This window comes from Ovis canadensis, chromosome 10 (genome assembly GCF_042477335.2).
Source record: "Ovis canadensis isolate MfBH-ARS-UI-01 breed Bighorn chromosome 10, ARS-UI_OviCan_v2, whole genome shotgun sequence".
Classification (NCBI taxonomy): Eukaryota; Metazoa; Chordata; class Mammalia; order Artiodactyla; family Bovidae; genus Ovis; species Ovis canadensis.
Window position 1 is genome coordinate 37515013 of NC_091254.1, and position 27889 is coordinate 37542901.

Genomic DNA, 27889 nt, shown 5'->3' on the forward strand with positions numbered 1-27889 from the left:
CGGACTTACCAATCAAAAACGAGCACAATCAAGCTCTCGAATTAAGGGCGTGACCCTCCAAAAATAACTTTCAGGCTTTGGGAAGGACTTCTACGGCATCCAATTCCGAGACGTACAGGCATCTGACAGGGACACCTACATTCCCACACCAGGACCCCTTCTTGGGCTCTCCGGATAGAAGGGCCTAATCTGGCGGCGCAGTGTTGAGTTGACTCCGGTGCGACGGGCTCCATCGAAGGTCCCCTACGAACCGGGGGAAGCCGTGGGGGTAACCAGGAAGCGCTCCCGGCGCTGTTGGCGCTGCGGTGTTCGGGAGCCCCCCTACCCGAGACCGTGACCCCCTTCGCCCGGCTCCCGGTGCTCGCCGGCCGCCGGCCCGCTCCCGGAAGCGGTGGCAGCTGGTAACAAAGAGCCGGCCAGGCCGCCACTGCCCGGGCTGCGGGCCCCAGGAGTCCGGCGGTAGCTGCGGGGAGTGAGTGAGAGCCGGGCCATGAGGCCAGCTTCGCGGCGGTGAGGGGCAGCCGAGGCGCTGGTGCGGGCCGAGAAGCCGGTGCCTCCCTCCTCGCCGGCCGCAGGATTCGGGGCGCGCGGGTGCCTCTGCTTCTCGGGCCGCTACACCCGGGAAGGCTGCTTCCCCGATCTTCCTCCGGCGGCGCCTGGCCTTGCGTTGCGGGGACAGACGCTCTGCCTCGGGCCGCCAAACGCCGGGTTTTCTCTGCGGGACTCAGAGGACCCGGCTCTTCCCCGAGCGGTCCTGAAGCTTTGTGTAAAGAAGCCGGGGAAGCCTGACGGGTTTTGTTTTGTTTTTAATAAAAAGTTTTTGTAAGTCCCCATTTTTAGAAATTTTTGCAGACTTTGAAGTCCTCTACCTCTTGCGCATCCTTTCTCCTGCTCCTTGAGTCTTTTTCCTTAGCTGGAAACATTTTTTACTCTCGGAGCGGACCGGGGATGATCGTTTTGTAATTGAAACTGTAACTGTTAAAACCTCGTCGAGATAGTAGTCAAGATGGACAAAAAGTCCTTTGAAATGGTGCTGGATGAAATTAGAAAGGTAATTGCACTTAATTCCTTCAATCTATGAGTTACGAATTCTCAAGGTTTGTTCTCTCTGAGGGACTGCGAGCAGATTGTGTAAAATACGGATTTAAGGATTGCAAAACTGGTTGGAATTTTAACGTCTAGTGTAGGAGTTTATATCTTGATAACATTTCACGATACGAAACGGAGATTTGCTAACTCCAAACTGCTCGAGAATCAGACCGGTATTGCGGAGCTTATTATATTCAGTGCCCTCGGTTCCCAAGCCCGCCCTACAAATCTTGAATCACTCTATTTTTGGATAAGTGATTTCGTATTTCTGAACCGATTTCTTCATCTTTCAGTAAGATTGACTGAAAACTAAAAATATGTAGAAAGTTTCTTTAATGGTGGTTATAATGACAGGATTTTTAAGTCTGAGTGTAAGCAGACTGTATTTGTTGCTTCGGCGGGACAAAGTTAGTATCCTAATAAAAAGTGTGGCATTAAGCTTAAAGGCAGATTCTTAGGAATGGGCTTCAATAACTCGCATTTCAAAACTTTTTTTCCTTCTGCTTGCCAGGTTTTTGCTTCATTTTGAGACTATTTCTAGGTAGCCTACATCCCACCAGACAGCAAAAAATTCTAAAAAATTGGAATGTAGCCTTGAGGCTTAACAGTATTTTAAGTGCAAAAAGTTAAGCCTTTACAAAATTAAACCTGAAAATACTGACTAACCATTCGTATGTTAATACAGGGTCCTTTGCTTAGAATATCAGGGCTGTTTCCTCCCCCTTTTTATATTTTCAAGACCCTTGATTAAGGCGGAAAGACTTGTTACCTTGTGCACTGGTGATTATTATTTATTTTAGCTTATGAAATTGTTAATAAAATTGCCTGTTTTTCTTCATTCTGTATAAAGCAAAATGCTGTTATCCTTCATCTTTTGTAAATTTTTTTTTTCAAATTTGCATGTTAGGTTACATTTGTTAATGCTATTGAGTATTCTTTTTTTGAATCAAAATAAAATTTCCTCTTTTCCAAATCCAATTTGCCCAATAAAAATCTGCAATAAAATGTCAGCCTGCTGAGTACATACTTAGAATTTGCCACAATTTGTTAATGAGCTGATGTTAAACTACTGTTTATGAGAAAACAATTTGTTCAGGGAGAGGAGTCAATTTCTTTTGGAAGCTCTAGGGTGTTGGTTTGTATATTCTCTCCCTGCTAAATTGTGGAAAGATGACATGGTAAATACTAATGAAAGGAATAGGAACTTTTGTAGAGATTAAAGTCAAATTCATAACATAAGTCCCTTATTTCTGGTCTGAAATCAAGATGTATCTTTTTCTGCCTGTGCCAAATAATTAGATACATCAACATAGTACTAGGTTATTAAAATAGGATAAAAATATAGTGTATCAAGTATGAGAGTTACTGTTGGCTTTTCAAAATTGCTCTCAGACTTTGTAAATCAGTTTAAACCAGGTAATCTCTTCCTGAGTGTTACCATTATGTCTGTAGGTAATACTAGCTGTCACTATTGTCATTTAAAAACAAAGGCATGTAAGAAGACTCTAGAAAAAGAAATAGGAAGAAGAAGGGAGGGGGGAAAGCCATATAATAATATTCATTATTGAGCACTTGTGAGTGTGTTTGTTCCAAGCACTTCCTCCATGCTTCATTTGATTTAATCTGGCAGATAGCTCTCTAGGTGTGAGTTCTATACCCCTCATTTTACAGATGGCACGTCTAGCCTCTGGAGGTTAACTAGCCAGCTCAAAGTTACCCAGCTGATAAGGGAGGGGGTTCAGTGTTCAAGGTCAGGGGTTCTGACTCCAGCTATGGTGTTGTGCCTGGGGATACAGCTGAGCCTCTCAGGTGCTGATAAAGAAGACATGACTTGGCATCAACACAGTCCAGGATTTGGGCCAGAAACTTGCTCTTGATTGTGTCCAATAATGGCAATAATAAACCCCCAAGAGCACATTATCCAGAATCCCATTCCCTTCCCTTTTCCATGAAAATTCAACTACTGAGCTCCCTGCATGTTTCTTTGTTGACTCGTCATGGCGATCTAGCAGCATGACGCATGTAGAAAGTACACTTATGATTGTTCTGGAATGAATGCAAAGGGATTCGTTCATTTTGGGGGGGGAGGGGTATGATTGACCATATTTCCATATGCTAGAAAGTACTATGTACTAGTACTGTCCATATTTCTAGAGACTAGAAAGTGACCCCTACAGTAAATCTAGTTACGCTCTGGCACCATACAAAAGGGATTAGTGGATTTTTAATGAGTGGTTGTTACCAGATTGTGATAGTCTGGTATTTCCATCTCTAAGCTTAGCATGTAGTTGCCAGGAGAATCATACATGATTTCCTGTGGCTCTAGATGGTGCTGGGTCAAGGCCACGAATTTCTCTCTGAACTTGTGTCACATTTACTCTTGACTGTTTTAAGCCTGAGATGGGTAGTGATTGGTGTTCCCTTTTGTGAGTGAAGAGGCTCTCAGGGCAATTAAAATACCTCCCAGAGACCACACTGCCAGTTAGTGGCAGGCACAAGGCTTGGCTTCTGGGTTCCTGTCTCAGTAGAAAACACTGAGAGCCTGGACTAGACCTTGTTTTACCCATGTTTCGCTATCAGTTAGTGCATATAGGTGTGCAGTAAATAATTATCTGCTGAATGAGTAATGCCTAGTACATTTAACCTTAAAAATGATGGTTTGGTTGAATTTGGGGCGATTTAAAACTGCAGTCATTTTTACAGGAATACTTAATTTCTATTAATGTAGAATCTTATCTGTTACAGTTCTATTCCCTTCCTTTGTAGGAGTGAGTAGGCAGGCCAGGGGTTTTCCTGGTGTCTAATTGTATCCCTAGCAGCATGGAACCCCAAAGGTAGAATGTCACAGCACCATGGTGGCTTTGTCAGCCTCCTTGTCTCTGGGCTGCAGAGGTCTGCTGCTGTTTGAGTTGCATAGGCAACTTTCATGTATGTGTATTGCTGCTCTGCTTACATATATTTATTCTGTTTTTCTGTGTTTTTAGGCTGTTCTGACAGAGTACAAATTAAAAGCGATTGAATACGTACACGGATATTTCTCTAGTGAACAGGTATTCTTTTGTTTATTTAAGCAAAACCTTTTTTAAAATATATATTTTTTTAACAGTGATGTTCTGATTAGTGCCTTTACTTATTTACCTACTGATCAAGTTCAGAATTGCTTTTACTTTGTTGCTCTGTTTATTCAGGAACTTTAGAAGCTTTCGGTTTTAACAGAAAACTTGACATAATTTCTAGTTGGCATATTTTATAAGCATACCCACTTTCATCATGATATCATATGCTAAAATGATTTTAAAATGCAGTGTCTGAAAAACACAGTTCAAAGTGTTTATATTCTGAGCACAGTATCCTATGTCTGTAAACTTCTAATAGTTAACATACCTAAATTTGTACAGTGTTTATGAGTCAGTAATTGCAGAATTCACTACAATTTATACAACTTGGAACAAATGGTGATATATGTTCTTATGTGAAGCCACGAATAAGGAAAAAAGTAGTGTCTAATAAGTAGTTTCTGTATCTTCCAGAAGACTGATATTATTAGTGGGATTGTTTAGTGGAAACTTTCACCCAACTTTAGGAGTTTGCTGAGTTTGAAAAATAAGTTTGCGTGTATATACACACATGCAGAGACAGCTGGATTTCCAAGGAATACTTGGAAAGTACTTGATAGAGATATGAAGCAGAAGTAGATGTACATCTGGAGAAGAGTTCTGGGAAATGGTGGGAACAGGAGTAAGGTAGACAATGGATGAAACTGTAGATTGAGTTAGTAAGTAAATGCCCCAACTTTTCATCTCTTTCTCAAGACTTTCAAAACTGGAATAACATTAAGCTGGTAGTTCTGCCTCCTAAATTCCTGAGAGCTACTCTGTGATTTGCACATGTTGCTGCCTGTTAAATGAGTGGTTTCCAGATGTCCCATAACTTTTCACAGTGCCTTTTTTTAAACTTGAATGTTTCAGGAAGATTTGTAATTTCACATAGCTGATAGCTTTTCTTTCCTTCTCTTGTAAGTGTTTCTATGTATACATGTGAAATTTTGTAGAAAACTTCCCATAGTAGAAATTTAATGACTTTGCTACAGTCATTAAAAATTTTATCAAGCTATTTCCTAAGTGTGATCTTATAAGCCTACTTATTATAATGAATATCTCCCATCCTATATCATACATGATAGTTTATAAAATTTTATGGTTGGTGTAGTCCCAGGTAGCATTCACTGTGTATAGTAAAAACATTATTCCCATAAAAGTAAGGACATACTCTTACCAAGTTGTAACACACCGTAACTGTTTGCTACTTACGTATCTCTCAGTGAGGAGTGAGAAGTATTTTTACTCTTCTCTACATACCACCCCATTTTCTAGTGTTAACTTTGCTTTGTGGAATAATTGCACCCGTAGCATTGTGAGGAACTCAGAGTAAAATAATTCGTTAACCCAGATTTCATTATCCTCTTATCCCGAGTCTTTGTTGTTGTTCCTTTTGGGGAGTCCTTGGAGGCGGTGAACCCGGAGACTGCAGTGCTGTGGTTTCTGCGCACCTCTGGCTGGCCATGGCACAGCGTCTCCCTCATGCACTTGAACTTGGCTGGTGGTGGTACGAGAGAGCCTGGCTGGCTGTGCTCTCAAAGGGACTTACTATTTAGAAGCTGCTGGCGTGATTCAGGGTAGTTCTCACCTTTTTAGAGAATAGATCTGTGGTCTAAGTCAGAATAATGTGCCCTCCACATCTGAGTTAGAGAGTAGAAGTTAGTGGACCACCACTAAACCACACCACTGAAGACCTTTTTCTATGACTAAAACTGTAATTCCCCACTAAATGTTTTAAAGCTTTCCATTCATACTATATCTTTATATTCCTAAGTGAACATTTTAGGTCCATCTAGTACTTTTCCAACTTTCTTTTTCTCCGGGTACTCTCTTCTTTCCCTACCTTATGCATCCCTTTATTTCTAGACCAGTGCTGTCCAAGACTTTGTGTAATTGTGGAAGTGCTGTCTATCTGCACCAACCACAATGGTAGCTTCACACGGCTGTTGAGCCCTCCCTTACCATGTGGCTTATGCCAGTAGGGAACTGAGTTTTCTCTTTGATTTAGTTTCAGTTGATTTAAATATAAGTAGCTGCACGTGGCTGCTCTGTCTCACAGTCTAAACTCTGGTGTCATGCTTATGCCTCATCTTCTGGGCCCCGGCAGCACACTTTGAATAGTGTTCAGAGTACGGGGATACATCTTATAGAAATGTTTGCAAACACGTTGTCGGTAGAGCTAAATTAGTTCTTTGCTTTTCAGGTGGTTGATTTACTGAGATATTTCTCCTGGGCGGAGCCTCAGTTGAAGGCAATGAAAGCATTACAGCACGTAAGTAATTTACTTTTCCTTAGAATGTAGAATTTTAAGTATTTTGAATTCTCCCCTCGTTTTCTGTAATTCATCTCAAGTTGCAATTTGTTTGCTGTAGTTGCAGACACTAAATTCCGTTATACTCTATTCAAAAATAACTATGTTAAAAACATTAAAGCTTCCCAAATTGTAAATTTCAATCATATGTACTATACTGTTAAATTGTACAGAGTTCTAATTGGCAGACTGGAGTAGAAAATATTTATAGGCAAGCAAAACATAAGGATTCAAATTCATAAGTATTTTTATTTACTTCCGTTTTTGTGTGTCTTCACCTTCCTGTATTTAGTCTTAGAAGAATAGTCAGACTGATCTATGCCTGCATTTTTTTAGACCAGTGATGTCCAAGTGACGTTTCAGTGACAATACAAATGTTTTGTATCTGCTCTATCCAATATGGTTACATGTGGGTTTTGTGCACTTAAAATGTGTCATCTGTCTGAGGAATGGTATTTTTAAGGTGTTGGTTGATTTTAATGTAAGCAGGCAACATGTCTAGTGGCTACCATATGGGTGGCAGAGTGCTAGAGCCTAGATTTTCAGAGGCTCTGAAGTCAAATGGGGTCTGACTGTATAGAGCATTTTCCCGGGAGTAGCAGGCACTGATAGCTTGAAAGAAATGTGCTGATCTTGAGGGCTTCCCAGTGGCTTAGTGGTAAAGATTCCGCATGCCAGTGCAGGAGAAGCTGGTTTGATTCCTGGGTTGAAAGATTCCCTGGAGGAGGGCATGGCAACCCACTCTAGTATTTTTGCCTGGAAAATCCCATGGACAGAAGGGCCTGGAGGGCTACAGTCCATGGGGTTGCAAAAAGTCAGCACAACTGAGCCAGCACACAGCACATACAGATTCTTATCTTCCTAAACTAATTTGATTAAGAAAGTGTCTGGGTCTGTTAGTGCTTCTTCTCTTTAACGATTGGTTTTTTTCCTGCTTTATTAAAAAAAAAGAAAAGATTGTCTCACTCGTTCACCTATCAGCAGGGGTTGAAAAATCTTTCTCTAAGGACCAAAGAAAAGGAGAGCAAGGCAGAGAGCTTCTGTAAAAAATACTATTGGGGACCTTGGCTTATTTTATCAGAACAGCAAACTCATGACAAAGCTCTGAAGCCAGCTTGCCTACCCACCCACCTTAGAATTAAGACTCAGAAGTGGGAAGGCTGCACAGGCACCCCTTCATGCACTTAGAGACAAAATAAATCTGATTTGACTGTGTTCATACTGAAGACTGACTTTGACGATTAGGTTACGTTCTGGACATTTTCATAAATGAGCTAGAGCAGTAGATCCAAGGTCTTCAGAAATATATAATAAACTTACATATAAGGAAATCAATCTTTTGCAGGTATGTAACCTTCCAATAAAACTTTTAGATGTCCGTTTACAAACACGTAAGGGGGTATGCAGTTTTACCAATTCTTTTGGTGATACAGGTTAATAGTGTTTAAAAACAACTTCAGTTGATTCTAACTGATCTCCTTATATTGACTTTGATTTTGAATTTCCTCCACTGCTAACATAAATATATAAATTGACCTGCTTTTCAAAAACATAGGTATCCTAGACAAATATTAAAGTATGTTCCGTTCAGTTCAGTTCAGTCACTCAGTCGTGTCCGACTCTTTGCGACCCCATGAATCACAGCACGCCAGGCCTCCCTGTCCATCACCAACTCTCGGAGTTCACTCAAACTTGTGTCCATCGAATCGGTGATGCCATCCAGCCATCTCATCCTCGGTCGTCCCCTTCTCCTCCTGCCCCTAATCCCTCCCAGCATCAGAGTCTTTTCCAATGAGTCAGCTCTACATGAGGTGGCCAAAGTACTGGAGCTTCAGCTTTAGCATCGTTCCTTCCAAAGACATCTGAGGGCTGATCTCCTTCAGAATGGACTGGTTGGATCTCCTTGCAGTCCAAGGGACTCTCAAGAGTCTTCTCCAACACCACAGTTCAAAAACATCAATTCTTCGGCGCTCAGCCTTCTTCACAGTCCAACTCTCACCTCGTGTCACAATGCACATTAACTTTCTTAGAAGTTCTGCAGTAAAAGAACCTGTTAATATTTAACCCATCTTTCCCCTAATCGTGTGATTGGAGTACCTTTTTTTAATAACACTATTCAGCACCATGGACTTCACTAGAAGTGCTGATTGTGACATAACCTAGCACTCCGAATTACAATTTTTTTCTAACTTTTCGAGCAATGTGTCTTCCTTATTTGTAAATAGCCTCTTTTTATATAGCCTTTCTGAGGAAAGTAGAATATGTAATTTTTTTTTATAGATGAACATATTGAGAGATGTGGATAAGAAAGAGCACATAGGAGAACTTAGTTCTTCAATTAAAGTAGTTACATTAAAAAAGCCTAGTTTTAATCCACATAGTTGTTAGGACTTACTTTTGATTAAGCAGCTTTCATCTCACATATTTATATTAAGAACATTTAATTACACTACCCCCCACCCCCAAAAGGCAGATTCTGGCATGAAAATTTCTCATGTTGAAAGTAAAATTATTTTTTTATTACTAGAAAATGGTGGCTGTTCACCCAGGAGAAGTGGTCAATATACTCAACTGTTTCACCTTCAGTAAAGACAAACTGGTTGCTCTTGAACTGTTAGCTTCGTAAGTATTTCTTCTTTTTACTCAGAGAAAAATTTGGAAAACTTTTCAAACATCTTTTAACTCATTAGTGTATGTTAATGTGTCAGAATTATATTGGTAAATGGAACTAATAAAATGTATGAAAGCATAGAGCTGAATTCTTATATCTTAGTAGCTAGTGTGCTCATTACACATGATTATAAACTTGTAAAATTAGTGGGGCTTATTGAGTTTAATTCTTTTGATTTGGCTGCATATCAGTGACTTGCTTTGCCTTCCCACTCAGAATAAATTGAAAGGCATGTTGACAAACCAAGAGGACTGATGGTTAGATGGGTTTTCCACATCCTGACAGTATATATTTTTTTGCTTCACATACACTTATTCTCTCTGGATCTTGTGTTCCTCCGTTGTGAAAATAAGGATCTTATCTATGTGGTAGGGATGCAGATTTTCAATAGTGTAAGATTTAAAACACTCGGCACAGCATTTGAGAAATGATTGTGAAATAAATTTGAGAAATGAATGTTAGAGAAAAGGAACCTACTCTCCTATAATGTATTTATGAGAGTCTATAAATTGCTATTTATTTCCAGCACATGCAGTTTTTAAGTCCCCAATATATTTATAAACGACCACAAAACACACATTTAAAATAAAACATAACTTCATTTTTAGATCAACCTTGACTTTTATGCATTTAGCATAGGGGTTTGTATTATAGCCATTAGCTCTCCTGACACAGACAGGGTAGATTTGTAAGAATCTCAAAATAGTGATTTTTTAAAAATTTGAAATATTACTTTGTTACTTTCAAGTAGCCAGATAAACATCATTGAGTTACTATATTTACCATATTTATATAAACATGTTAATTACACTCATCAATAAAAACTGAATAATCATTCTCTTCTTGTTACATCATGGAAAAAAGCTTACTCAGATATATCTGTGTATTAAATGTATGTGTCCAGATTCTTAAATGAAAAGCTAAATTGTATTTCCTTGGTAGAAACATTGTTGATGCACAGAATTCTCGACCCATTGAAGATTTGTTCAGGATAAATATGTCTGAGAAGAAACGGTGTAAGAGGGTGCTTGAACAGGTAATTTCCTCAAGATTGCTATATAAATGGCACATGGTTTTCCTGAATGCTGATGAAGAAAACAGTACCAGTCTTATTACTATCCTAACTTTTGATGAATAACCTGAGTGCTGTTCTGTGATGGGTTAATAATGACAGCCCTGCAGTCTGTGGCGGGAACTGGAGCTTTTAGGGGGACACTGGGGTATGAAGAGATGGCTTGAGAGTGAGAAGCCAGTGGTGCCTCAGTATGAGCCTCATGGGGTGTTTATTCTCAGTCCCTTGGTAGCTCTGCCATGTCTCCAAGCTTTTGTCTTTATGTGTTCAGGAGGAACTGACTCAGACTTTAAAGAATCTGCCTGCAGTGCAGGAGACCTGGGTTCGATCTTTGGGTCGGGAAGATCCCCTGGAGAAGGAAATGGCAAACCCATTCCAGTATTCTTGCCTGGAAAAATCCCATGGACAGAGGAGCCTCACAGGCTACCGTCCATGGGGTCACAAGAGTCAGACACCACTTCAACTAAACCACCACCAGGAACTTGACTTATTTGTCATCAGGCTTATTTTCATCAAACTTACGAATAATTATAAGACTAAATTCCAGTTTGTTCTTTTAAAATCTCTAATAGGGAGAGAAGTTGTACTTGTCCAAGTCTAGAAAACTTGATTCATCATTCAAGGTAGTTATTTCTTAGGATTTTGACAGGTGGCAACTGGATTAGTGGTTAGAAACCTGCTTGAAATTTAAAATGTAAAAAATAAAAAACTAAAAAAAAAAAAAAAAAAGAAACCTGCTTGAGGCGGGCATGGACTGTTCCCCTAGGAGCTGCAGCCCAGTCATATTTAGTCCTTGCACACAATTTACAGAATCTGTCGTGAAGAGATCTTTGGGTAGGAGTCTACTAGTTGCGACGATAAAAACATTCTGTTACCATTTAAATAATTCCATTTAAGTGAAGTGATTTTACTTACTAATTTTAGTCATGTTCACCAGTGGAAGTGCTGACTGATGTATGAACAGATTGAATGTGATGCTCTTCCTTAATCCATCCTATTTAGCAGGGCTTCCCAATATCCAGAATACTAAATTTCATGCTGCTGCTGCTGCTAAGTCACGTCAGTCGTGTCCGACTCTGTGTGACCCCATAGACGGAAGCCCACTAGGCTCCCCGTCCCTGGGATTCTCCAGGCAAGAACACTGGAGTGGGTTGCCATTTCCTTCTCCAATGCATGAAAGTGAAAAGTGAAAGTGAAGTCACTCAGTCACATCCGACTCTTAGCGACCCCATGGACTGCAGCCTACCAGGCTCCTCCGTCCATGGGAGTTTCCAGGCAGGAGTACTGGAGTGGGGTGCCATTGCCTTTTGTGAGTTTATTTTTTTTAACAGTCCTCCTCTTTGTTATGTTTCAGGCTTTCAAAGGGGGTTGCAAAGCTCCTCATGCGATGATATCTTCTTGTGGAACAATCCCAGGAAATCCATATCCCAAAGGAAAACCTAGTCGCATCAATGGAATTTTCCCAGTAAGTATACTTGTGTGGCTACATGTGCAACTTCTTTGTATAAAATTGAACACAGTTATGGTATGTAAAGAAAATGGCAGTTGATGATGCTTCTACAAAGTAAAGGAATTTTACGATGTCAGCAACATAATTCATAGATTCACCACTGAATGAAAGCTCATACATAAGCTATATTAAAATATTTCTATAAAATATATAGAACAGCAAGCCACAGAAAAGAGAATGATTTAGTTTGGACTTGTTTTGGCAAGTATTTTAGAAGCACTGATTTGCGTGTAATAAAGGACTGTTTCTCAGATTCTCAGTATTCTTCAAACAGTTTCACACACTTAAGTGTGTTTGGGAAATCCTGCATGCAGTGTCTCTTTTGGAGAATCACATTGCAAAATAAAGGCTCTGAGAAGTCCCACAAGAAAGACACTTATTTTTATGTCACCCAGTGTTCCTCAGATTTCTTTGTGAAATAATTTTTTCAAAGAATGGTGTATTTTTAATGGCAATGTGGCAAATAGCCTCAAAACTTACTGGATTGAAACAAGAAACATTTAGCGTCTCATGCAGCTTCTCTGGACCAGGAATCTAGGAATAGCTTTGTTTGGTTCTGGCTCAGGGTTTCTCATGAGGCTGCTGTCATCTGATCGCTTGATTGGAGCGTGAGCCTGAGCTTCCAAGGTGAGTCACGAACCTAGCAAATTAGTGTTGAGGTTGGCAGGCGGGGGGTCTTTGTTCCTCGGCATAAGGACATTTCCGTAGTGCTGCTCGAATACCTCTTGACACGGCAGCTGACTTCTACCAGAGCAGATAGTCCTGGAGACCGCCAGCTAAGGCCATGTTGTCTGTTGTGGCTCAGCCTTGGGAGTCAAATGCCCTCAGTTCTGGAACATCCTGTTTGTTCCATGGGTCAGTCCTGTTCATGTCGGGGGCTGCACAGGGACACACAGGAGCGAGGATCACTGGGGGCCACCTTGGAAACTAGCTCCAAACTAGTATGTACCACTTAGAACACAATTAGCAGGACACATTGTAATAGGGTGTCAGCTTATTTTCTTCTGTTAATTAGAGCAGTCTCGAGTGAGGTCAATATAAGTGATCACACTTAATACTTACAGAGAACACCGTTTCTTATTACTTATTTTCAACTGTAATATAAGTACTGTTTTTGATTCTTTGAGCATCAGGTACTATAGCACTGGAGCTGTCTCTGGCTGCTCCTACTGTGCAGTGAAAAAATTAGAACATACTTTCTCCTCCTCTGTCTCCCCATGTGTATATTGTGTGTTGCCTTGAACCTCTGTATGTATTATGAGGACTGTGTCAGGATCATGAGCCAGCGCAGGACTGGGGCTGTGGTCCCTCCTTACACTCCTGCCAAGTTATGTCCTCTCTTCAGGGTAGCACAGCAAGGGTCTGGATTTGTTTTGTTTTGTTCTTGCTTTGGGGTTTGTATGGGTTTTGTTTTGTTTTGATCTCAATTATCTTTCCTTCTTTTTTTTTTTTTTTTGAAATAGGGAACCCCTTTGAAGAAAGATGGTGAAGACTGTACCAATGAAGGCAAAGGAATAGCCGCACGGATTCTCGGACCATCCAAACCAGTATGTTTAGAAAATAAGTGACAGGACAAGTCTTGATGCTTATATCTGGTTTTCTGTCTATTCAAAGCATAAATTTCATGTTTTGTTGGGGAGTCTAAAGTGCAGTAGAAACTCTAGGAAAGTGAATGGGTTCCTAGGGAAATACACTACAATTAGTTAACAGTGTTACAGGCCCCTTTGAGGATGAATGGCATATGTTAAAGGTAGACCAGTTGAACTGCTATTCCTGTTTTTTTTCTGCAGCCATATTCAGCAGTTCGCTTGGAGATGTGGAGAGTGGAGAGTTCACTTTAACTAAGGTTGAGGTGTGATGGCTGGATTAGTGTTAGTATTAGTGAAGTGAGGATGGAGCCAGGAGGTGGAGTGTATTTTCAAGGGAGTGATTGGAATATAAACAGAGCAGAGAAGACAACCTCATGAGTTGAAGGATTGTACTACAAGAGGCCAACATTCAGCCGCCTTGCAGTCCTGACTGCCCACCTGACAAGAACTTGGGTGGCTGTTTACAGTAGAACAGTTACAGACCATAGTCCTTGCACAGAACTAGCACATTATCCAGGGCTGCCATTAAGAGTGCTGGAGAGAGTATAGGTTCGTCACTCCAGGGCATCCCGTCTGCCCCAAGATGTGGGTGCCAGCCCCCTCGAGGGGGTGTGTGTGATCTCTCATCCTCTCCATCTCTGTAGTTACAGTTGCAGCATGTGGCCTAGCTTTGCTTACCTCTGGTCCTCTGGAGACCAGCTCTTTGAATGTTCTTTCATACCTAAGTCCTGTAAACTCTAAAATGGAAGATTTGTGGATTTCAAAAGGTAAAAAGACTAAGCTACTGAATTCATAATTCCAGTCTGCATTCTACAAGAGTTGTCAGAATGCCAAAGGCCAAAGGGAATAGTGCTTGTTTCTTTCAAAAAGAGAAAAGGGGGTAAGAACAAGACGATGACTTTCCAGGAGGATGTGGGAAGTTCTTGGGTAGCCGAGACTCCAAAACCTGGTGGGTTTCTTGTGTTCCTTGGATTAACCTAGACTGGGTCAGAGAAGAATTTGCTGTTCAGGACGAGCTTGGGCCTTTTGTTGGAGATGATCTTCAACTGAAATGAAAAATTAACACCTCTGGAGCAGACCAAATGGAGTTGAGTTTGAGCAAACTCCAGGAGATTGGAAGCCTGGCGGGTCGCAGTCCATGGGGTTGCAACGAGCTGCACATGACTGAGCAACTGAGCAACAGCAACCGCAGTCTTTGGCAGGACCTCTCTTTGGACTTTAATAGGAGCCACATTTATTAAAGCAAAGAAATTTCCCTCCTTTGTGCCATTTGTTAGTGCAGTGGCAATGGATATGCTGGGGCATTTTTGTCCTCTTAGACCTAAATGTTTTGAAAGACAAGTTGTATTTTGTTTTGGCAGGAGACAGCTTCCTTGATGTTCTGCTGACTGCTGTACTTTCCCCTCTCATTCTAGCCTCCTTCAACATACAATCCACATAAGCCTGTTCCTTACCCGATACCTCCATGCCGACCACACGCAACTATTGCACCAAGTAAGGAGCTCTTTCAGAGTTCATTTTTTCTTCCTTTTTGCTCCTTATTTATTAAGTTGAAAGTAAAGGTTGGTATATATACTCTGGAAATCTGGAGCACTCATGAAATATGCTATGCTGAGCTTTCCTTTGCCCACAGTTGTTTACTCTAGGGTGTTGGTCTACAACAGTGCAGAAGACTAAGAGTCTCATTTAGGATATTTTCCTTTTGATAAATTAATGGTAGGGTTTTTTTTTCATTATTAATTATTTATATAAGCTTTTGCTTATGGGTAAATCATCTTGAATCCCTTTTTCGATAGTTGGTATTCAAAGACATCATTAGTGCATTTAACTTGAAAGGGCCAAGTGTGTGTGCTTGACATAAAAGGCAAATCATACAAGTCTGGCAGGTTCTGCCCACTCTGCCCTTCAGTGAGTTAGGCCTGGAATGTGCCTGCACTGGGAAATAGAAGTCTCTGCTTGTCTCATTCGATCTCACTCTTCACCCAAGCCTCCGTGTAAAATGCAACTGTACTAGATAACACAGTTTTAGAAATAAAGTAGGTGGCTGTGCCAATACAGCTTGAACTCGGAATGATGCTAAAGTGTACATTTTTTTTTTGTATTATATTTTTATTTTAGGTGCTTATAACAATGCAGGTCTGGTGCCATTAGCCAACGTCATAGCTCCAGGAGTACCCCCGCCACCTCCATATACTCCTAATCCAGTAGCAGCAGGTAAAATCAGGTTGTTTTGGGGTGTTAAAAGCCAATACCTTTCTTGCCTTACATTCAGAGGGGACAGATGTGTGGTGTGGTGGTGTCCTAACAGGGAGCACAGCCCCCAAGCCTGCTGATGGAGCCGAGTATGACATCCAGGCTCCACTACAGCGATCCTTGGTCCACATGCAGCAGATTTCTGTGTGTTAGTTTTGTAGCCTGCAGCTTTACCAGATCCATCGATGAGTTCTGGTCGTCTTCTGGTAGCGTCTTTAGGATCAGCATCTATTCAGGGTCTTCTGTGTATAGTGAGTATCATGCCATCTGCAATCAGTGACAGTCTAACAGCTTCTTTTCCGATTGGGATTCCCTCTACTCCTTTTTCTTCTCTGATTGCTATGGCCAGGATTTCCAAACCTGTGTTGGATCGAAGTGGAGAGAGTGGGCATCCTCGTCTTGTTCCTGATCTTAGAGGAAACGGTTTCAACTTTTCACCATGGAGTATGAGGTTAGCTGTAGGTCTGTAGCATATGGCTTTTATTATTATGTGGAGGTAAGTGTGAACACGAGCAGGCCGTAGAAACGGGAACCGTTTCTCCTGAGTAGGACACTGACAGGCAGTGGAAGCATCGCTGACTCGGCGAGTGTCGCTGTTAGGGCCCCTTGTGTCTTCCATGGGCAGGAAAGGCTTGTGAGGAGGTGCTCAGAAGCGCTGAGCCTGCCCACACGCTTTCCAGGCCAGCCTTTCCTTTGGGCCCATTGGGAACTCAGGGTACGAAGTGTAAATGTTTTTTTCTATCTTATCAAATTCTTCCCCCAAAAGACTGTACCTGTTTATACCAGCCAGTGAGGGTATATGAGCATACCATTTCTTCACACCCTTTCAATGGAATGATAACAGGTTTTTTGTTTTACTTTTGCCAATCTGATACACTGATTCAGCTGATACCGTCTTTTGTCTATCTTTTATAAAAGTTTATTTCATTCAGCTATTTGACTCTCCTGAATTTTGTCTTGTTTAGGAAACCCTTCCCCAACCCAGCAGTGCAGCAAGATCTGTATTCTCTAACTACTATTGTAATGATTGTTTTTAAGTGTATAGCTTTTCATTTACTTGCCATTTGTTTCTGTATGTGTGTAGGGTAGGGCTAGAACTGAAGTTAAATTCTGTCTTAATTTACTTTTGCCCTTCCCCAAGATTCAGAATTGCTTACTAATGTTTAATAAATTCTTTTTTTCTAGTCAGAATGGCTCTGGTGTTTGCTGCTGAGTACTCTGATTAAAGTTGCAAAATCTTTTTTCTAAAATCTGTCATTCTATTTCTTGCCCTTATTCACAGTATGTTTTAACCTAAGGGTTTTACATTTTTGTGTAGACAGACAGAGGTTGTGAAAGAAAAGCTAGAACCATGTTACCTTCCCTGGTGGCTCAGATGGTAAAAGCATCTGCCTGCAATGCGGGAGACCCAGGTTCGATTCCTGGGTTGGGAAGATCCCCTGGAGAAGGAAATGGCAATCCACTCCAGCACTCTTGCCTGGAAAATCTCATGGATGGAGGAGCCTGATAGGCTGCAGTCCATGGGGTCTCAAAGAGTCGGACACGACTGAGCGACTTCACTTTCACTTTCCAGTATCCTTGCCTGGAGAATTCCATGGACAGAGGAGACTGGGCAGCTACAATCCATGGGGTCACAGTGAGTCAGATGTTACCTTAGTTCAGGCATTCTTAACCCTAAATAGTTAGGCCAGGTAGTCTGAGTCTTTTAAGATTCCTACTCCGACTGGAATTCATTTTCATGTGGGGTGAAGTACAGGGTTATCTTAATTTTTTTTCCAGACAGTAGTCAGTTCATCCATGCCAGCACTCTTTATTAACTAATCTGTTTTCCCTGCTGCTTTGAAATAATATGTTTATCTTAAGTTTTCATTTACACACCTGGCTCTAATTCTGGGCTCTCTATTCTGTTCCAATCTAGTTACTTTATGTTGCGATGATACCATATTGATTTAATTAGCAGAATTACAGTGTATTCTGACATCTGATAAGGCTAGCTTTCTCTCACTGTATTTTCATATCTTTCTTATCCACTTTTGGAAATTGATTCTTCCATGTGAACTTTTAAGATCACCTTATACAATTAGAAAAGAATTGAATTTATGTATTTATAGTTACATAGTAATTTGGAGAGATGATTTTTTTTATATTAAATTTTACCATTTAATTATATGTGTATGTCTTTAAATCATGGCAGGTGGTAGTGTTTTTCCAGGCTTTATGTTATTGCTTGCAGTAAGTGTTTTTTAGGGGTGGGGGAGGTTTATTTAAGTTATAGCTGATTTACAATGTGTTAATTTCTGCTTCATTCAAGAAGATTTTGTAGTTTTCTTCATATAGGTTTTTTGCCTTAGATTTGTATCTAGGAATTTTAGAGGAGTTTTTTGGTTACAATTATAAATGGATATTTCATTTGTAGGTGCTTGTTACTGATTTCCTATTTTAGTGTTTTTTTTTCTTTGAAAGTCTCTTCTTCTGGGTATAAAATGTCAGCTGACTTATACTTTACTGAGTATAAGTAATCCGCCTGCCATCTGCCCACCCCCACCCCCCCAACCCACCCCAGCCTTATTGGGTATTGACCCTTATTGGGTCCACACTTTTTTGTTTTCATTTTTCAGAAGTCTTTTGCTTATATCTTTATTTATAATATTTTTTTAGGGTTTTGTTTATTTGGTAAGTTAGTTGTTTTGTAAATTATATATACTAGAATCTGATTTTTGTAAACCAGTGGGAAAGAGACTTAATAGGGGTTTCAGTTCAGTTCAGTCGCTCAGTCGTGTCCAACTCTTTGCGACCCCATGAATTGCAGCACACCAGGCCTCCCCATCCATCACCAACTCCCAGAGTTCACCCAGACTCACGTCCATCGAGTCAGTGATGCCATCCAGCCATCTCATCCTCTGTTGTCCCCTTCTCCTGCCCCCAATCCGTCCCAGCATCAAAGTCTTTTCCAATGAGTCAACTCTTCGAATAGGGGTTTCAGATAATCATAAAAATTGCATATTTGTTCTTAGTTCTTCCATTTTATTTTTATGCTCATTATTATTCTTTTATCCCAGTTTTTCATTTTTCTTATTTTTGTTTACTTGGATTCATTCAAATTACTTTAAACTTTTTTAACAACTTTTCTTTTCTTGCTCCTACTCAAACTTAGAATTTCTATCTTTAAATATCACTAGGGATCATCTTCATATTCTTAGTGGTTGTCAGTGTACAGAACGTAAAAACAGCTGTCCTGCATCCCACCATTGACTTCCATACTCCCTCTCCTTGATCATCAATTTGTGTCTCTTGATGGAATACACTTTTCTTTCTGTGCCTCTGACTCATGGCTTCTTAACTTTGTGGCTTCTCTTTGATGCCCTGTCCTCGTATACTCATTCTAATTTTCTTCTAGTAGAAAATTTCTCTAATCAGCTTTTTTCAGAAAGGGTAGAGGTGTAAGAATATAGATGAGAAACCCATTTCTCACTCATTTTATTAGAACCTTAGTCTCTTTCTATAAACTTACAAAGAAGACATTCCTTATCTTTAGAGTTCACAAATGTCTTTAGTCTTTGGAGTTCAGATATTTCACCACGATATTTAGGTGTGGATCTTATGGTTAATCCTTCCTAGAACTCTGTAAGCCCTTTCGATGTGAAAACTCAAGTCTTTAAAGCTTTGGAAAATTTTGTCTTTTTAATTAATGATATTTAATCTCTTTTTTTCTCCTTCTAGTACTCTTATTTTTCAGTGTATTTGTTCTGAGTCTCTTAGCTAGTCATTCAATACCTTAAAAAATTTTTCTTTGCCATTTTAAATGGAACTTTTAATTTCAGCTATGTAATTTAGCTTTCAGTAGTGTTATTTCTGATCTTCACCATTCTTTGCATTTATTAACTTGGAGTAGATTTTTATATTGAAAGTCTTCAGCTTCTCTGCTCATTTTCTTATAATATTATGTGTGTATATATCATTTGCATTACAGGATTTTAAAGTTCTTTTTCTTTCATTAAATCTCTGGATAGACACTGCCTTAAGTTTATTTGTACTCAAGTCCCTTAAACAAGCTTGATCTTTTTTATTCTCTATGTCAGGGCTTGTGGGTTCCCTTTTTGCACTTTACGCCTGTCATACTGATGCTTTCTTGGGCAGTTAAACTGTCAAGCCACTAAAGGTCATTTGTTTGCCACTGTATCTCTGACTAATGGCTTAGTAAGAGGGGTCCTTTCCCATGGGGCTGGAGAGGGTGTGCCTTAGGCTATTGGTTTCATGGGCTTCAAGTCAGCCTCAGCTCGGGCAGTTCCCCCTGACATCTCCTAGCATGGGGCCTTTTCTAGAACTGAGTACAGCAGTGGACAGAGCCACTTTCTCTCCATTTGCTTGGTGACACACCCACCTTGTGAGATTGGCCCCTTGAGCAGCAATGGATTCTGCCCTCAGCGTTCACCTCCCCCTTCCAGGTCTCCCCTGCATTGTAGGCAGCGGTGCCCAGCAGTGCTTGTCCGCTTAGCCTCCTGTCTGCACTCCTACTGCACTCCCTCCTAGAGGCACACGAGGCCTTCCACCATCTTTCCTAAAAGCCTTCTTAAATGAATCTGTGAAACAACAGTGTTTGCTTAAAGCCCAATATGGAAAAGTGGTGGGGACAATTGCTCATAATCCTTGCAGTCTTGGTATAGTTACTACTATGATTTTTATTTCCTTTTTTTTTTTAATAGGCATATGTTGTTTTTCCTAACACAGTATACATACATATTCTGGATTGTTTTTCTTTTACCCCAGTCTCTGATTATTATGGTGGTGCATAATTTGATTAAAGCCGGAAATCAACTTTTATTTATTTATTTTCTCATAGAGAATGAAGACCTCTCCAGTCAGTCAAAACCTACACAGAATCAAGGTAAACACCAAATTTGATGTCTGTCCTGGCTGCCTGCTCTGTTTTTCACTGAGATCAATTTGAGTTTGAGTGTATTTGAAATCTTTATGATTTAGGGAAAATTCCTGGTTAAAAAATTTAATTAATCGATGCTTGCTAAAAGTGACTGAAGAGTGATACATTTTATTTAAAAATAAAATTTTAATAGTGCTACATCTTATACACATAGCATGCAATATATAAAATATAGTCTATAAAATGTCTCTCTTATAGAATCATCTAAGAAAGCTTTTAAATCCATATTAACTGGATTTAAAAATAACATACGTCTCTGTGTGCTGTTTGTAAAACTCTGAAGCCGTCTCAGTGCTATGTGGCATTGTATCTGCATTCACTTTACATTATATGATATTGGAAGCTTCATTCTTTAAAATATATAAACAACATTTCTTTTTGATAAAATCCCTTTTTTGACAAATGCTGTGTCAGATAGATTTTTTAGACTTAGTTATTTCAATAAGTATTCGGAATAGTGTAATTTAACGTAAGGAAAGAAGAAAGAGTTGAAGAAGGGGCAGCAGAGCAGGCAGCGCAGTCAGCAGGTGAGGGTGAGGCGAGGCCTCCACGTGGCAGCGGTTCTGTGACAGTTTCCCCTCCCTGTAGTGGAGGATATGTGTGCTCAGGAAAGAGGTGCTCTCTGCTGTGAGACAAAACCTGGGACCAGTTCTTACGTAGCAGAGTAGCACATGAATCTGATTATCACAGTGCACGGGTAGGAATCTTGGTGGGAGAATTCCATTCCCCGAGAATGTGTGGAAACAGTGCTTTTTAGCTGGTAATTTCTAAGGCAGTAGCATAGCAGGGAGGAAAGGGCCCTAAGTGAGACTTCAGGACATAACAGTGTGTGATCTCTGGTGCCACCTGGCTTTGTCACCTTAAGCAGCCGATTTAGCTTCTAGCAAAGGGGGGTGAAGGAAACCTCAGCCTTTATGCTCAGCTTTGTTAATAGATCTGTTTTTGAAGAGAATAAACCGTCAGCACCTTTGTTAGGAAGAGCACACTTTGCTTTTCCCTTGCTGTGTTATGTTAGCATGCTTAAGATAGTGTTTCCTTTTTGAACCATATTAAGAAACAAACAAGTATAGTGCTTAAGCACACAAGTATGACAGACCTTGCTGAAGTCTTGGTTGTGTCACTTCATAGCTGCCTGACCTTTTTATCATCATCATTGTTATCACTGTGGTGAGATCTCTTATTGAGATCTACCCTTGTAGCCAATTTTTAAGTACACATTATAGTATTGTTAACTGGAGGCATGGTGTTGTACAGCCAATTTCTAGAACTCACTCATCTTGCATAACTGAAACTTTATGTCCTTTGAACACCACTCAATAGCTGCATGATCTTTTAACAAATTACTTAATCACGCTAAGCCTGAGACTGCCCATCTATAAAATGGGGGTGTTAGTGCCTGTCAGGGTTCTATGAGGACAAATGAAATGACAGGTGTAAAGTAATTAGCACAGGACCTAACATACCGTGTTTTGTGGTTAACAACCACATTAGATGGCAGGAAAGTGGATTCCCATGGTGTGGTTTTGGGGGGTGGGGGGGTCCACTTTTGTTTCGTTCCATTTTGACTGCAGGCACTGTGATTAATAGTGCATGGCTTTTGTGTTATTATACGTAAAGATCTCCAACAGAGGTTGCTATAAAGAACACTGTGGGACAGCTTGGCTTTCCCTTGCCATCTGTCATTAACTACATGGTCCTCAGCATGAAGTTAAATAAGACAGGGAATTCTCAAATGTTTTCCCCACCAGATGTTTCCCAGCCAATGTTAACCTAAATCATTTTTTGGTATATTATTTACAAATACAAAACTAGGCATATATTCCTTGTGCTTCTAGTTCTTATAAAACAAATGGAATACAGAGCTATAAACCTATTTTCATATGTACTCTCAATTTAAAATGATAGTGATTTTCTTGAAACTATCATGATATGAATATGGTATGAACTGCTCATGATATGAATATGGTATGAACTAAGATCTTGTGTGGAGAAGGCAATGGCAGCCCACTCCAGTACCCTTGCCTGGAAAATCCCATGGACAGAGAAGCCTGGTAGGCTACAGTCTATGGGGTCCCAAAGAGTCGGACACAACTGAGTGACTTCACTCACTCACTCACCCACAGATCTTTTGAGTTTAATGTTTATATATTTATGTTTTGCTATCTGTCAATTCTCCTCCCATACTGATTATCTAAAACAGCTGTAAGATTTGTTCAGCCCTGTGTAGCACCCTTTGGCCATCACTGAGCACAAACGTATCATGTGGGTGTGGGCTTCCTCTATTCTTTTCCTGTGGTCCCTTCTCTATCCGTGATTAACACAGTGCGTCACTTTATGGACCATGTCAGCTTCCTTATGTCCAGAGTCCTTATCACGCATAGATTTAAAAAGTGAAGTCTTAGCCCACGAAAAGGTCTTTCGTTTGGCTATCACTGCAAAGGGGACATTCTCTGTTTACAGCTGAAACAGACTTCAGTGTGAATATAGCGTGGACGGTAGTTGTCATCATGACATCGCCTACCTAAGTCTTGCATTCCGTTTGGCACCAACAAGATCAGAAGCTAAGGTTTTCATTAATTGATTCAGGAGGGAATCCCAGGCATTCCCAAAATGCCTGTATTATTTGTAGAGTTTATCACAATAAAAGGACTGTAGCAAACTCTAGAAGTGTTGAGAGTAAGTCCTTGGGTGGGTTTGAGAACTGTAGCTGAAGTAATCGTGAGGTGTCCAGTGCAGCAAACACTAAACACGTAAATGCCAGGCACTGGGCTAGGTGTGAAGACTAAAGAGGAACTTGAAATGGCTTTTGCCCCTAAAGCCTAGGACAAGCCAAGTAAAGTTAGAGGTTAAAAGGAGTCAGTATGAGAAAGTGCTTGGGGGAAAATCTGCAGAGATTGGTAATTAACTCACACCGTGGCAACCAAGAATGCTACAGAGATGGCCTGAGTATACTCGATGACCTTGGGTGCCTCTAGAGGGGGCAATGTCCTGACAGCTCTTAAGAGAGGGAATGACTTGTCATACTACTCTGGACAAGTAGCCTGAGAGAATGAGCACGCCAACACTAGCCACAAAATAAATTCTTTGAATTTTTTTTTTTTAATTGGGAAGCTATGAAAGGAAAGTTTTATTTGCTCACTGTCAAGGCTTCCTCGCTGTGAAAGGGAAGGCGGTGCTGATCGGAGTCCAGAACTCTGCAGGATCTAACCGAGGCTGCCTGGTGAAAATGGAATCCAGCAATGTGTACACTTCAGTAGCCTCTTAAACCTGTCATTGATTTTTCTTTGACATGTTAAATATCACATAAACTTTCATCCATTTTCTTTTGAGTTAACATTTGAACTCTCAGCCGTGATGATCACCTCTTGCCTCTCCTCCTCTCCCACCGCAGCATTCTCCACCCCGGCCAGTCAACTCTTTGCCCCGCATGGCTCCAATCCCTCGACACCCGCTGCAACTCCAGCTCCTACCGCTTCCCCGGTCAAGGCAGGAACTCATCCGTCAGCGTCGGCCACCGCCAGCCTCCCAGGGATGAACTTGGCGAATACCGTCCTTCCTGTGTTCCCGGGGCAGGTCTCCGCCGTTCACCCGCCCCAGCCGATGACGCCGAATCCCACGGTGATCAGGACGCCTTCGCTGCCGGCCGCCGCAGTGACCTCTGTCCACAGCACCACGGCCACGCCCGTTCCTTCCGTGTTTTCTGGCCTCGTTCCCCTGCCGGGGCCTCCCGCCCTCCCGGCCCCAGCCCCGCAGGCCACGGCTGCGCCTCGGGCCACCCCGGCTTCCAGTGAAACGTTCACCAGCCTCCCCTTCCCCGCTGCCTCTACCGCTGCCGCCGCCGCCAACAACCTCAACTCCGCTTCGCTGTCGTCGGTTTTCGCAGGGCTGCCCTTGACCCTGACGCCGGTGTCCCAAGGCGTGTCCAACCCGACCCCCTCCGTCATCGCCGGGGGCTCGGCGCCCGGTGTCGCCTGTCCCCTGGGTGTGAACAGCCCCCTCCTGTCCGCCCTGAAAGGCTTCCTGACGTCCAGCGATACCAGCCTCATCAGCTCCTCCGCCCTGCCCTCCGCGGTGACCAGCGGGCTGGCCTCACTGTCCTCCCTGGCCAACCAGGGCGCCGACGCCCCGGGCTCGGCCCCGAACAAGGGCCACGGGCCACCGCAGGCGCCCACGCCGGGCCTGGCGCTGTTCCCCGGGCTGCCCTCGCCCGCGGCCAGCGCGGCGGCCTCCACGCCGCCCGCCCTGCCCGCGCCCGCCGCCCCCTCCTCGGCCTCCTCGGGGCCGGCCGCGGCGGGCTGCGGCTCCTCGGCCGCCCACCCGCACGGCCCCGCCACCCCCGCCGCCACCACCCTGCCCGTGGTGGTCAAGACGGAGCCCACCAGCCCCACGCCCTCGGCCTTCAAGGGCCCGGCCGCCGCGGGCGCGCTGGGCCTTTCCGGGGCGCTGGGCCGGGCGTACCCCGCGGCCTCGGTGCCCATCAGCCTGCCGTCCTGCCTTAACCCCGCGCTGCCGGGCCTCCCGGGGCTGAGCGCGCCGCTGACGGGCTCGAGCGCCCTGCCCGCCCTGCCCCTGGCCCCGCACGGCTCCTCCACACCCATCACCCCAGTCTTCACCGCCCTGCCTCCGTTCACGTCCCTGACCAGCAGCTTCCCTCTGGCCGCCACCCCAGCCCTCAACCCCCCGGCCTCCGCGCCCGCTGCCCCCGCCGCCTCCACCTCGGCGGCGCCCCCGCACCCCGGCTCCGGCTCCGCGGCGCCCGCGCTCCCCGGACTCTCAGCCCCAGCGCCCACCTCTGCGGCCGCGGCCTTCCCCCTCAGCCTGCCGGCCGCCGTGCCCTCACTCTTCTCTGTGGCCCAGGGCCCGCTGCCGGCCTCGGCACCCTCCTACCCCGGCTTCTCCGTCTCCAGCGCCCCTGGGGCCCCCGCGCTGCCCGCCTTCCCGGGGCTACAGCCGCCCGCCACTGGTGCCGCCACCGCCCCGTCGCCAGCGCCCGTCCTCCCGGGCTTCGCCTCTGCCTTTAGTTCCAATTTCAACTCTGCTCTGGTTGCGCAGGCCGGGTACGTGCATGGTCTGGAGAGACGGGAGATGGTTCTTCACACGACTGATCGTGCGTGATCTTGAAGTCGTTCAAATGAGTCAGAAGCGAATTGTTGGCGCAAAATTATCTTTTTCTGGGCCGACACTTAAAAGGGCTTGAAATGTTTCTCCTAACATGTTTCTTTTTGAGATAAATGTATAAACTATCAATGCCTGCTCAGATAATCAGCAGGGATTCCCTGATGGCTCAGACAGTAAAGAGTGTAATGCGGGAGACCCAGGTTCTGTCCCTGGGTCAGGCAGATCCCCTGGAGAAGGAAATGTCAACCCCCTCCAGTATTCTTGCCTGGAGAATCCCATGAACAGAGGAGCCTGGCCCAGTACAGTACATGGGTCACAAAGAGTCGGACAGGACTGAGTGACTTCACTTTCACTTTCTTTCAGATAACTTTAAGATTTGCATTTGGTGATTTAAAGTTGACAAAACAGCAAAACGTAAACTCACTGAATTCAGAATAGCCTTAATAATGGAAAGTAGGTTTTACATCAGTGCGTGAAACCTTATTTATAGTTCCCTACAATAGAGAATTTCTAGGGTGTTTTTTTAACATCTTGAGATAGTATTTGACAGATGTAGAAGCAACAGCTTTTATATCTGTCTTGCATGTTGACCCGTTCTCTCTGTGTTTCAGCTTATCATCTGGACTTCAAGCTGCAGGCAGTTCAGTTTTTCCAGGCCTCTTGTCCCTCCCAGGCATCCCGGGATTTTCCCAGAATCCCTCACAGTCATCCCTGCAGGAATTGCAGCATAATGCAGCCGCACAGTCAGCATTGTTACAGCAGGTGAGCAGCCCTGCCTGGAGCAAATAAGGATGGCAACAGGTGTAACATAGCTTCTGTAGTGATAACCTTGCAATACAGATAGTGGTATTCTAGCACTGACCCAAAGTGGCTCTTAGCAGAATGTCTGGAGATTTGATGACTAATTCCCTCCCCCAAATCTACAAATTATCCTTGTTTTCCCTCAGGAGAGTAACAAAGGCGGTAGAATATATTCATCTGTGTGTTTTTTTTCTGCTTAGAGACTTTCAAATCTCAGTCTGGAGATTTTTACATACAGAATCTTTAGATGTAACAGTTAACTTTTAGCTTGTCGTCTTTAGTTAAAGCTAAAGACCGTGGAGGCACATTTTCTCCAGAAAACCTGTTCTTTTTTTAAAGGATGTTAAACATTTTAAAGGCATTTCTACGCACCTCTGCCATCTGAACTAGTCTGAATGTTTCTTAAAAATTTCAGGAGACTGAACAGACTTACCTTGCCCCAGCATTTTGTTTTTTCTTTAAAAAGAAAAAAGTGGGACTGGCCAAAGCAAGCACAGGCCTGGTGGGATTTGGCACTCTGCTCACCTGTACACTCTTCTTTCCATCAGGTCCACTCGGCGTCAGCTCTGGAAAGCTACCCAGCTCAGCCGGATGGGTTTCCTAGTTACCCTTCAGCACCAGGGACACCATTTTCTCTGCAGCCAGGCCTGTCTCAGAGTGGGTGGCAGTGAATACACTTTAACGCATATCATCCTGAAGAGCAACGTCAATGTCAGAATTGCCCAAGGACCCCAGACTTGCCCAAGGACTGCAGTGAAGTGTCTAACAAATGTGAAGTCGGCCAGAAGTCAGGAAATGAGGCTAAAGGATGATCCTGGGGAAACTGTGATAAGAGTTTAAAAAAAAAACAACACACAGTTGCATTCTTTAAAAATGTTTTTAAGTGTGGACACTCCCCTATGTAAATATATTGATGACAAATTGTACAGAGAATAGTATTTTAAAAAGTGTTTGGGGACTTTTCACCTGCACCCTGTGACATTTTGAACGGTGTACATGAGTGGTGTAGGGGGACTACTAGAGAGGATGTCAAACTCTTTATAGCCGAATACAGCCTTAACTCTGCCTGTACAGCACCCACTGACAGAAGTAATGGTCGTGCCTCAGACTTACGGGTTGCATGTGGCCCTGGGGGAGTTACCACCCTTGATATGGTTGAGTGGTTCCTATTAGCGTCGCTGGAACTCAGTATCCATACTCCAGATATATCCACAAAAGGGAACTTGGGACCCACCATTATTTTTAACCCCTGACATTAACAAACATACATGTACTGCTGAATTTAACCCAATGTATTTCAGGTAAGTGAAAATGGTGCTTCATATAGTCCTTAGAATGACTTTCAGGTGTTTTCAACTAAAAACATATATATATATATATATATATATCCAGAACTACTTTCTTACAGAAATACAAGTAAGGCCTGTGATAATTTGCC

General features: G+C 42.7%; 1 protein-coding gene across 1 annotated transcript; it reads left to right on the forward strand.

The window, feature by feature from the left end:
• Positions 1-167: 167 nt before the first annotated feature.
• PROSER1 (proline and serine rich 1) lies at positions 168-27377 on the forward strand. Its single transcript, XM_069601492.1, has 13 exons — positions 168-1051; positions 4074-4139; positions 6391-6459; positions 9026-9120; positions 10112-10205; positions 11596-11706; positions 13215-13298; positions 14756-14834; positions 15459-15554; positions 20434-20478; positions 23924-25589; positions 26262-26412; positions 27000-27377. Exons 1-13 carry the CDS (start codon positions 1007-1009, stop codon positions 27120-27122), a joined length of 2724 nt encoding a protein of 907 aa, XP_069457593.1. The 5' UTR covers positions 168-1006; the 3' UTR covers positions 27123-27377.
• Positions 27378-27889: the final 512 nt, after the last annotated feature.

Coding starts and splice junctions, on each gene's coding strand:
- PROSER1 (XM_069601492.1), top strand. CDS start 1,007: ATGGACAAAAAGTCCTTTGAAATGGTGCTGGATGAAATTAGAAAG. Junction 13,299..14,755: donor TTCTCGGACCATCCAAACCA/GTATGTTTAGAA, acceptor CTCTCATTCTAG/CCTCCTTCAACATACAATCC. Junction 15,555..20,433: donor TCCTAATCCAGTAGCAGCAG/GTAAAATCAGGT, acceptor ATTTTCTCATAG/AGAATGAAGACCTCTCCAGT.